Source organism: Eublepharis macularius, chromosome 16, assembly GCF_028583425.1.
Source record: "Eublepharis macularius isolate TG4126 chromosome 16, MPM_Emac_v1.0, whole genome shotgun sequence".
Lineage (NCBI taxonomy): Eukaryota > Metazoa > Chordata > Lepidosauria > Squamata > Eublepharidae > Eublepharis > Eublepharis macularius.
The window spans coordinates 35170608-35182307 of NC_072805.1; the positions used below are offsets into that span (position 1 = coordinate 35170608).

General features: G+C 42.0%; 1 protein-coding gene across 1 annotated transcript; it reads right to left on the bottom strand.

The window, feature by feature from the left end:
- Positions 1-812: 812 nt before the first annotated feature.
- On the bottom strand, positions 813-11456 carry POP4 (POP4 homolog, ribonuclease P/MRP subunit). Its single transcript, XM_055000556.1, has 7 exons — positions 11366-11456; positions 10153-10205; positions 8582-8805; positions 6096-6173; positions 4814-4875; positions 2469-2570; positions 813-1203 (listed from the first exon to the last, which is right to left on the bottom strand). The coding sequence occupies exons 1-7, from the start codon at positions 11370-11372 to the stop codon at positions 1067-1069; spliced, it is 663 nt and encodes a 220-aa protein (XP_054856531.1). The 5' UTR covers positions 11373-11456; the 3' UTR covers positions 813-1066.
- Between the last annotated feature and the right edge of the window lie 244 nt (positions 11457-11700).

An 11700-nucleotide genomic window follows, 5' to 3' on the forward strand; every position in this document is an offset into this window, starting at 1 on the left:
ATTTTTTTTTTTTTACCCAGGTGCTGAACTAGGTGGTTTCGTCTTTAGCTGTTTTATGATCCGCTCATAGCCTGAAGTCTGTTTTATCAACATCATTTTATCTGTTTCATTTAATGCACTTTAATGCCTTAGCTTGCCTTTATTGTCTATTATTTATTTGGTTTATGTTATTGATGTGGATTGTTCTATTTGTATATTCTACTGGTATTATTTTCTTTTATTGTCTGCTTGCTTGGTATTCTTTTATTGTTGAACAGGTCACGGAGAGGAAACATATTTTCTAAATAACACTGCAGCCTTCGAATACTTCAATATTTCTAAACGTTTTCAAAAATAACACAGCTTTACGAAATAGAAAGCGATGATGCCCATTGCCCCTTATCAGGCAAACTGGACTGGACCCTGTAACTGAAAATGTCCTAATCCAGGGAGGAGAAAAGGGGATGGCTCTTATAGAAGGTAAAACAAGAAGGTCTAAGGAACACAATTGGGTCATGGAAGTATATTGGGAGATGCAGTCTGATAAGTACGGGGATCACTGGCCATAAAAGGCTTTCAAGGTAAGAACCAGCACCTTAAATTGGGCCCAGAAACAAATGGTTAACCAGCATAGATCTTAAAGCACAGATGTCAAATATTCTGAGTGGCTAAACGCAGATAAAAACGTGGCTGGGGAACTCACTGATGAATTGACCACTGAACTGTCTCCCAGGGCAGCCCCGTTTCCGTTTGGAGCGCATTACAATAGTTCCTAATGCTTACAGTCTAGAAATGCTATCACAAATTAACAGAGCGATTATAAAAACTTTGAAGTCAGAAAGTGGAATCGTTTTATTTAAAAATAGAATTTATGAACATAAATACTTTACAAAAAAGTAAAAACAGATGCTTGAAATACACCAAAACATTCATGTGCGCGAGGAATACGATGTGGTCATAGTTCATGAAACATGACCAAAGATCTATTTGGTGTCAGGGCCAGTTTCAGTTGTTAGCTTGCATATTCTGCAATCAACACTTCTTATCCCCCATCAACAGTAACCTGGCCTCTGAGTTTCTAAAATAGTTACAGATCAATAGTTCCTCTTGCTTTAAACTTCTTCGCGGAACGTTCACTGGCTCTAAACTGGATCTTGCTGCCAAAGATATAGGATATGAAGCCATCCATTTCCATGCTGAAGACATTGTTAAACTTGGGAACAACTGAAAGAGAAGGGAAAACTTAGCTGTTGTCTGTTAGTATACATCGTCCGAGTCCCGGGAAGTACTTGCACAACTCTTTCAAGGAATGTGTTTGAGATCAATCCCTTACTAAGCGGGAAGTGTTGTCTGCTATGACTGGAAAGCTCACTGAACCAAAACCTGTGGTTTTATTTCACACAAACTTTGGAGTTCAGATTCCATCAAAACTATCCCAGCACTAACCCACTGCTGGCCCATTCTGAAAAGATGATATCACAGCAGGTAAGCTACTCCCAGCCAGAGATGGCTTCTGTGAGATCAGAGCAGATCAGCCATTCATAGAACTAATGCAAGAGCGATTGGAATCTTCCACAGTTGGCCGTACTGAGAAGATTTTTAGGTTCTAATATTGGTATACTCTGAGTGCAATGCAAGCAGAACTAAACACTTTTGAGCTCAAGATGGACTTAAAAAGATGCACAGCAGTTGACTCCTAAACTGAATTACATACTAAGCTCACTGACATCAAAGGATTTAGAAGGATGTAACTCTTACGGCTGCAAAATAACTCTCCTTTGTAGAGATCAATGGGACTTAGAAAGTGCCAAACTCTGTATGACACCCAATACCTATATGGACACAAGCATGACTATATACCAATGTCTTCCTCTTTTAAAGGTGGGGAGAAAAAAGATCACAGCTCTGCTACAGGTGTCAGGTCTGTTGCCCACAGTCCCTCCATCTTTCTGAATTATTGCAATCATCTCCTGTGTGTGTGTCTATTTTTCACATAAGCTGTCCAGCTCCTGGGAAGGCTGCGCTCTTATCTGCGATGGCTCACCACAGAGGCCTTGGGACAGTTCCATCCTACTCTCCCACTGACTGTACCCGGCTGGTTGGGCACCAAGGGTGGGGGGCGTATGTAGAGGGACTGAAACTTTGTAGCAAGCACTCCATACGTCATTCTCAACAAGAGACCTGTGTGCAGCCAGATGCTTTTACTTGCCTCTGTGTAACCTATGGACATATATATGCTGAAGCTATGATATCTCATTAAAGAACCTTAACTCAAGAGAGCTTGGATTTCTTGTTGCAAGCGGTGGGAGTCAACTTTAACGTATCCTGTTCTCCATAGACTGACAGCAGGTCTTACATGAGTGTCACTGCTAATTTTTCCAGGGTTTAACAAATTGCTGGGGTGGGGAAAAAATGGGAGTTTGATTCCTTGGGCAACGCATTCTTCAAGAAAATGCAGCCAGTTAGAATCAAGCGTGCTACACACACACCTTTCAATCGGTCTTCTTTCGTGATGATTTTGAAAACGTGCTTCGTTTCCTGAACAACGATGCCCGTAAGGCCAACATAGGAGGGACACTTTGATTTTGTCACTGTCAAAAGAAAAGTCAGGATCATTACTTACCCTGGGTCCTGAGATCTGACGAAAAAGGTAGGCCTATAAATATTTTACACCAATTAAATAAATAAAGTTGGCCAGACAGTTTTAGCCTTACGTTTATGACAACAACAAAATAAATAAATAAATAAATAAATTTATTACGGTCATTGATCAGTAAACAGTTTGAAGGGAAGCAAGTAGATAACAATTAAGAAAACAGCAATGTTAAAAACAGAATACATTCCCCAATAAACAGAGGTTTAAAATTTCAAATATTCTAAAAACTAAGTTAAAATATCAAAATTGAAGATACAGTTAAACCTATCTATACTTCTTTCTCTCTCTCCTTATTTGGTAAGCCGACCATTCAAAGTTCAACTTTTGATTGTTTCCCGCCAACATAATTGACAGAAGAGTTCTTCTGTTGTGACCTGGATAAGCATTAATACTAGGGTTGATAACTTCCCTGATGTTATGGTATAAACTACAGTCAAAAAAGACATGTTCCAGTACATCTTGCTAGCAATAAGCTAGTAAGCTGTGCACTTTTTGAATCCAGAAGGCAACCAAACAAAACTACGCACCGAGTGTCACTTGTTTGGGACCACCGCCTGTTACACCACGAATCAGGTTTCACCAACAAGGTAACTTTAGGTGGGTAACCGTGTTAGTCTGCAGTACAATAGCAGGATTTAAGTCTTCAAGCGTCTGAAGAAGGGAGCTGTGACTCTCGAAAGCTTACACACTGAAATTCTTGTCGGTCTCCAAGGTGCCACTGGACTCCAATCCTGTTCATCAACAAGACGTGATCCGAAAGCCCACGCCTTGTAAGCCTATATCTGTACGGTTTTAACCAAACTTTTTGAACTGAACTTGGAACAGCCTGGTTTTTAGGTGGGCCCAGGCTAGCTGGTTGGCATCAGAGCAAGTAAGCCAACCACAGCCATAGAACAAGGCGAGGGAAAAGAATCAACTGAAAAAATAGGAAAAAGGGGGAATTTTTTCTCCACTTAAAAAAAAGGAGTTTCAGCTACAACTCCTCCCCCCTAAAAAAAATTTAAAAAGTTTCGAAACTGAACTGGAATATAACACCCACACATGGTTTCTTAAAAGTGAACTGATGACCTTCTTATCAAAGGATGCTTTATGAAAAAAAAATGTGGCGGAAACAACTGTGCCAGGCATTGGGCAGCGCAACATGTGTTTGTTAGGACCTGATGTGCAGGAGCATAGATGGCTTTAAAACGGGATTAGACAGCGTTGTGGAGGAGAGGTCGATCAATGGCTACTAGCCATGGGGACTAAAGAAAACCTGCACATTCAGAGGCAGTAAACCTCTGAATACCATCAGGGGAAGGCTCTGCCCTTTATCCCCGATTTGTTGACCCTACAGGGTAAGTGGATACTGGATTTGATGTGCTGCTGGCCTGATCCAGCCAGGCTCCTCTAACGTTCTTATGATGTAGGAGGCCAGAGATTCATCCTAAGTGTCACAAATCGGTGTGATTTTTTCCTCCTGTTCTATGCCTAGGAATTATCTGACCTGAATTCCATATTCAGATAGACTCTGCAATTGCGGCAGTAACAAAATCGACTCTGCAGATCACATCTTCTTCGATTGCCTTAAATTTTCAGAACAAACAGTGGATTTCTCTCTCTCCAGAAGCAAAATCATCCTGGCAACTCAGTGACATCGATAAACAAAGTTAAGAGCAGCAGGACTCCAATCTGGAGAGCCAGGTTTGATTCCCCACTCCTCTGCTCAAAGCCAGCTGAGTGACCTTGGGTCAGTCACAGCTCTCTCTGAGCTCTCTCTTAATGCTCTGAGGGGGCATTAAGTTGTCCTGAAGGGCAGTATATAAATCAAATGTCATTACATAAATCGAATGTTATTATAACTTAGTGCGTGGCAAAATTCTTGGCAGCAGTTATTAAGTTATATGATAATTCATGCGATGAGGGTTGCTGTTTTTGACTTAGGTTGTATAAACAGTAAATAGTAAAGTAAAATACCTGACCTGTACAATTAGCACCGAGTGACTCCAATTAAAAATATATATATTTGTCATGGTGATAGTGGTACAGAAAGTAGAAGATGGTTTCTTTGACAACTTCAGCTATTAGAACACAAGTACAATCTCTAAGTACACGCCTTTCTGAATGCAAGCATATACACATATAAGGAAATAACAACCACAAATCATGTGGCCACACATAAGACCAGATCAAGAATACCTGTAAGAAGAGCTCCATGCAGATCAGCTTTTAGTAGTTTGGTTTGAATCATCTGTGGCTGTCTAGTAAAAAAACATATATATGAAAAGCTAGCATTTGCGCAAGATTTAACGCATTTTTTTTCAAAATATTATTTTAAAGCATTAGCGTGGTTACAGCAGGAGCCAACGACATGTTCTCCCGTTTGACTTATCCTCCTTAATGGTCATATTTCAAGGACAAGTGAAAACTGTCCCCTTCTGTTAGGAATTTGGATGAGTTGTTGTTGTAATTTGGATGCTATGCATTTCTGGCCCTCTTGCTTGTGTTTGTGCTTTAAAGTATTTCTGAACACCTTGCACATGTATGATTTTAATTTTTTTCTTATAAATCCCTTAAGAAAGTTTTGCTCAAGTTGTAAGTGCATGAACTCGGTAAAATGAAAACAAACACCCACTGTCTCCAATTACCAGAGTTGCATCCCTTTCACTTTGGCCTCCCTGGAGAACTCCATAAAATACACATCAGTTTTCATTACTTTAGGACTTGCTGAGAGCCTCTCTTGTTTGTTAGCTAAGCAAGAGAGGCTCTTAGGTTGAAAGATAGCACATGGTCAGGCTTTTCTACACCACACCCACTTCAGAATATAGGCCAGGATTATCACCTTATTATGTTCTTGTATTTTTAAAGACTCTTCCCCATAGAATCCTAAGATAGAAAGAACAGAGAAGAAAACCTGAACAAAGTATAAGAGGATTCCACCCTGTGCATTGGTAGAACATAAGAACATAAGAGAAGCCATGTTGGGTCAGGCCAATGGCCCATCCAGTCCAACACTCTGTGTCACACAGTGGCCAAAACCCAGGTGTCCTCAGGAGGTCTGCCAGTGGGGAAGGGACACTAGAAGCCCTCCCACTGATTGCCCCCCCCAAACACCATCACTGCCCTAGACAGAGAGTTCCATCTATACCTTGTGGCTAATAGCTACTGATGGACAACTGATCAGAACTTCCTCCCCTTTGGAGAGTCACTCAACTTGAAATTTAAATAAGGCCCACTTCTGGGGCAAAAGGGAAGAATAATCTTATCTGCTTCCTATCTTCCACCAGTGGAAAACTTGTTCACTGACATGGGGCAATATTAACACGTCCTGTCTCCTATTCACAGCGGTGCTGTTCTAGAAGGCTAATGCCATTTTGGTTCTGGTTGACTTTCCCCTTGGGAACATCATCCCGACTTGATCAGGAACAAACTCTTTTCATTTCTGGAAAACGATCCGACAAGATAAGCAAACTAAACTTACGCGTCCGGCTTGAGCCCGTTGCAAAGGTCCCGGATATATTGCTTCCACAGTTCATGCAGAGGTAAGAATATCTCGTACCTACAGAACAATTCAAAGTGTTTTTGTTCTCGAAAGCTTATGCTACAATAAAGTGGTTAGTCTTAAAGGTGCTACTGGACGCTACTATTTTGCAACTGCAGACTAACATGGCTAACTTCTCTGGATCTTTTCTCCCCTAGTAATCAGTCTTTTTCTGTATCAGTGAAAGTTTAGCACGTTGTAAATACACCTCCCTCCCTTTTAAGTGTTTCATGCGTAGCACATAAATAGACAATCTGCCCATAGTTACATCTGCCCTTCAAACCAGCTCGGTGTGCCTTGGGACCATTTTCAAGTTTTAATCAAATCAAAAGAGTTTGTCTGTAGCTATAGGCCATCATAATTCGCCAAACATCAACCAATAAACAATTAAATCCCTTATCACAGTTTGTATAGGTTACTAAAATTAATTAAAACAGTACAGTATGCCAAACTATCCAGGAGTCATGAAATAGCCTCATTCAGTACATTAGATTTTATCTTTTTGGCTGTGAGTGCAAACTGAGAGGCTCTACAAAACACATGATTATCAGTGTCAGATAACAAAAACACAGTCTTCTCGATTTCAGAGTATGTGTTTGTCACTGATAGGATTCTGGCCAAAAATTTAGCTCTGGGTACACTATATAATGGACAATAAAGTAGGTAGTGGGAAAGGTTCTCTACTGTAGGTAATCCACAAATGCAGGTGCGATGTTCCATAGGGGCGTGAGAATAACGCCCTGCCGAAAGAGCTGTGTGCATCATCTGAAAGCGCAGAGCAGTGAAAGACACTCTGAGGTTGTAATGAGAAATACTGGCTAGGTAGGGAGAGCTTAAATGGTCAAATTTGATTAGTTTATACCAAGGAGCTGCCTTAGATTTTAATACTGATAGCCGATCCATCACTGCATTGGACTTGTAGATCCACTCCTTAAGTGGGAGGTTGTTGGCGTTTTCAAGTTTTAAGCCAAGGTAAAACTTGCAGCGGCTTTAAATGGAAGCACTTTCAGAATAAAAAGATCACAAGATGCCACCTAGTGGTCAAGATCTTTTAAACAGTTGCTGCTGGCAGCGTTCCTTAAAAACAATAGTAGCGAACTGTCAGAACACGCGGAGGGGCTAACCTAAAAGCAACCCATACCATGCCTCAATAACGAGAGCTTCCTTGATCATACAACAGGCTGAGGATCACCCTCCTAGGTGTTACTTTGACCTGTGCTGTTTTGAATCGAACAGCCTCAAGTTCCCTTACTGCCTTCCAACTCTAACCGTACATCCCTCCCTACTCGATCATTTTGTCTGCGAACGTCCTAGCTACTGACTATATTGCATTCACTTGCAGAATGTAACCCACCTTGGATCTCAGGGCCAAGCTACACATGACGAATGACACTTGAACGGCAAGTGGATTGAGTGGAGGGAAAGTGAACAGGGAGAAATACACTTGCCGTTCAAGTGTCATTCGTCATGTGTAGCTTGGCCCTCAGTGAGAAAGGCGGACTATAAATCAACAACCACCATAAAAACAATACTCTCAACAGGGGATTGGAAGCAGCCTCCACTACTAGGATCAATTCTTATTTTCACCAAAGTTTTGCACCCATTTAATCGCACAAGTTTTGGTCGGTTCCAATTCGGTTTCATATTGCAATAAGATTTTATATACTTTTCCTAACAAGTGTCTTGGCTCTCCACAAACTCAAGATAGGAGGGCTGTATTGTAGGGCGGGGGTCTCAGAGATGCTTCACTAACAAGTTAGGGACCTTAGACTTCATCACTATGTTGTCTTACATCCTATCTATTGCTTTACGTATGTGCTCCTGTGTGTTACCTGTTGCTTTACGTATGACCCTACCGGGTAGTTCTATGTTGTCCAATGTCAGTCCTAGAATTGCTTATGCTCCGTTTCAGCATTTCTTCAACTCTGTATTGCTAACGTTTTGCTAATTAGCAACACATTAGCTCTGTATTGCTAATGTTACGTCTTTGTACGCTTGCATTTGTTTACCCTATGGTAGTGTTTTTCAAAATGTCCTTGATACTGACTGTGCTAATCTCATACTATGTAATCCGCCTTGAGTCTTGGCAAGAAAGGTGGACTATGAATGACATAAATAAAAATAAATAAAAATCTTTGTCTGGGAATACATGGGGGCCTCTGGCAGGCTCTGTAGTAAAGGAAGTTCTTCATGGACTATCATTCCAACACGTACAAAGAGTTTCTCTACACAAGACATCTTACACGAGTAGGATCAAGTGAAAGATCTTACCCTTGTTCTCCCACTGTGGATACACAAGCACTGATAGGGAGACAGACTACACCTGAATATAAGACCACACAGAAAGTAAGTCACTTGTGCATCCCCGTGTAAGGTGTCTTGTGTACAGAGGCTCTAAACAGGCAGGAGAAGCACCGCCATCTTACCTCTGCTGTTCTGGTTTAATTTCAAAGAGCCGCATTTCCCTCCTCTGCTTGGCAGAAAGCCCCTTCCCTTTCGTCTTTCTTTCCCGTCTCTTCCTCTTATGCAGGTGCTCGAGGACGACAGCTTTCCGGGTTAAGATATCTTGGATGTCCTCCTCACTCTTCTTGGGCAGGCTGCGCTTCAGAAATGCTTTCACGAACGCCTCCGCCTCCTTTGGCCTTTGAGGCTATGTAAAACAAGCCTCGGAGTTAATAACTGTAAAGGAATTTTTTATGACCCCCTAGTCTAAAGAGCATTTTTGGAGCTGCCCTTTTACACAGAAGGCAAAAGCTTTTCTCTGTAAGCAGATTCCTTCTGATGCAGTTTAAAACACTGAACACGGCAGGTCAGAAAGGAGACAATATCTCTCTTGTTTTCACGTTGTGCTCAAGAATTTACCTTGGACAAGCAGTCTCTTAGGAAGACACCCAAAATTCCTGTGCGGCACCAGACATTTCGCATGTTTATATTATAGAGAGATTTTACTGTCTTGTCAATCAGGACTGCTTTGGTTCCATGTCATAGTTGCTGAGCTCCGGATATCGCACATCAATTGGTGGTCCCCAATTCTAGCAAATCTGTTCTCCTATATAGATTCCTCAACTCAGGGCCAAGCTACACATGACGAATGACACTTGAATGGCAAGTGGATTGAGTGGAGGGCAAGTGAACAGGGAGAAATACACTTGCCATTCAAGTGTCATTCGTCATGTGTAGCTTGGCCCTCAGATCCCCAAAGATTGGGGCCTGGCCATAATTGTTCCCCTATTCAAAAAGGGTAGTCCCCTGGATCCGTCGAACAGGCCAATTAGTCTGCCGAACGTGATCTGTAAATTGTACACCAAACATCTATATCAAAAATTGTAGGCTTGGCGAGACCAAAATAACCTACTTGAAACTGAACAGGGCGGCTTCATACCTGGTCGCTCTACTCATGATCACTGCCTGGTCCTAGGCTATCTTATTTTCAAATATGTGAAACATCGGAAGAATCCATTGTATGTGGCTTTTGTGGACCTCAAGGCAGCCTTTGATTCGGTATCTAGGGGGAGCCTTTGGGCGAAATTGGTTGGCATTGGTTGGCATTGATAGAAGGCTGTTACTTCTGTTAATTAATTCACATAAAAGTAACAGCCTTCAGATAAGACTTACCCAAGAAGGCAACTAATCAAAAAGAATTCCGGTTCAAAAGGGAGTCAAGCAAGGCTGCTGCCTCTTGGCCCCTTTTCTATTTAACATCTTTGTCAACCACTTCATTACATGTCTTCATACAGCTGATTCTGAAGAATTGTTTGTATCTAGTTTTGTATAACAATTTTATCTTTTATGCTGTAAACAAGCTTTGAAAAGTATGTAAGATTCTCTGCTGTGGCCGTTCTTTATGCATATGTCCTAATGAGGGCATCTGGGTGTTATTATTAAATAAATAAATAAAGCTCATATTTCGTCCTTGATCACAGTTTGGTGTCTTGATTAATGGAGGGTAACAACCATACCGCTTTCACATATTGTAAATGTAATAAATGGGACATACCTTGATATTGACAAGCTTTGCCACTTGCTGAGGCAGCTGACTATATAACACACCTGGAAGAGAAAACGAGTTCACATGAAAATACCCGATGCAGCTGCAGTCATTTGTGGGTCCTTTCTATGGAGCAACTGCAGTGTTTCTAACCTACGGAACAATATAGAACTGCAGTGTTTTCATACTAAGCTGCTCTAAAATATGGAGGCTCTTCTATTCCCCCTTTCCTGGCTCTCTTTTCACGCTAAGCCCAAATTCCCACCTGGTGCCCTCTCCCCCACACACTCCGGTATAGTTTTCCCTCACCCTAGAACATTCACTAGTTATTTTAGACTAGCCATTCCATTTCTTGCACCCCTTATTTCAATGCTCTTCTGCCCCTCCCCCAATGACATACCTTACTTTTAGTCATAGGAATGATTGACAGCCATCCAGTTATGTAAGGTGAAGGGATACTATGAAGGTAGGGTAGAATCCCTGCCCTTAGAGCTAGTTACAAAATCCAACAAAAACTTTTTTATATATAAAGGTCTTATACCAGTTCTAAATAGAACTTAAACTCAACTATGGGAAAGGCAGTAAGAAATATAGAAGAGAGGAGTTTATGGGGGGCGGGCACATATGTCTCCCCACTGAAAGGTCCCACTCCCAGATATTTTAGTTTAACAAATGTTTCTATGAGAGTTCTCTTCCCAGCTTGCCTCTGGCCCTTGCCCTTCAAGATCTGCAGCATGAAGGTACCATTCACAAGAGCAACAGACACGGATCTTTCAGTTTCCCTGCAGTACTCCAAACAGGAAGCTAAAGATTTTTTAAAAGACCTCTTTGCTTCTCAAAAATGTGACAACCTACTTTGCTGATAAGCAGTTAAGAAACAGTAAAAGGGGTTCCTTCACTCCACATTGCAAACAAACAGATATGGGGGCAGTAGAACTGGAGTCACTCAGGTTCCCAACTCCAGATTTGGAAATTCATGGGAGATTTGGGGGACGGAGCCTGGAGGGTGGGATTTGGAGAGGGAGATAAGTGGGATATAATGCCATAGACTCCTCCCTCCAGAGCAGCCATTTCCTCCGGGGAATTGATCTCTGCAGGCTGGAGATCAGTTGCAAATCCAGGAGATCTCCAGCCACTACCTGGAGCTTGGCAACCCTGCCGTCCTGATTTTTTTTAAAAAGTGATAATGCAAAAAAACCCAGTTGTCTCCACGCATACTTACTCTGCATGTTAACCAGTTTCTAATTCACCCTCTGTACTGCAAGTGAGACTAAAACCACATCCACCCACGGCGCACCATCCAGCTCCCACTGCCAAATGAAATGCGCACGCGCTACTGTCGCTTCCTTGCACCGATAATACGAGGCGCATGCGTCAAGCTCATGAAAGCTGCGTACAGCGGGCTCCATCCATACGCGTCCCTGCAACTGCAAACGCATGCGTACTCGCTAGAGTGAAGCCCGCACCTATTATGGGTAAGGGAACGGGCTGACTAACGGCTGCGGTTCCTCACGGCTCAAAGCTGATATTTCCATAGAGGTGAAAAGGATAGAGCGA

Excerpts from the sequence above, each read along its gene's own strand:
- POP4 (XM_055000556.1), bottom strand. Across the intron at positions 8,806-10,152 it reads CAAAGCTTGTCAATATCAAG|CCTCAAAGGCCAAAGGAGGC; the intron begins GTATGTCCCATT and ends TGTTTTACATAG. Across the intron at positions 1,204-2,468 it reads GAAAGAAGACCGATTGAAAG|TTGTTCCCAAGTTTAACAAT; the intron begins GTGTGTGTGTAG and ends CTTCTCTTTCAG.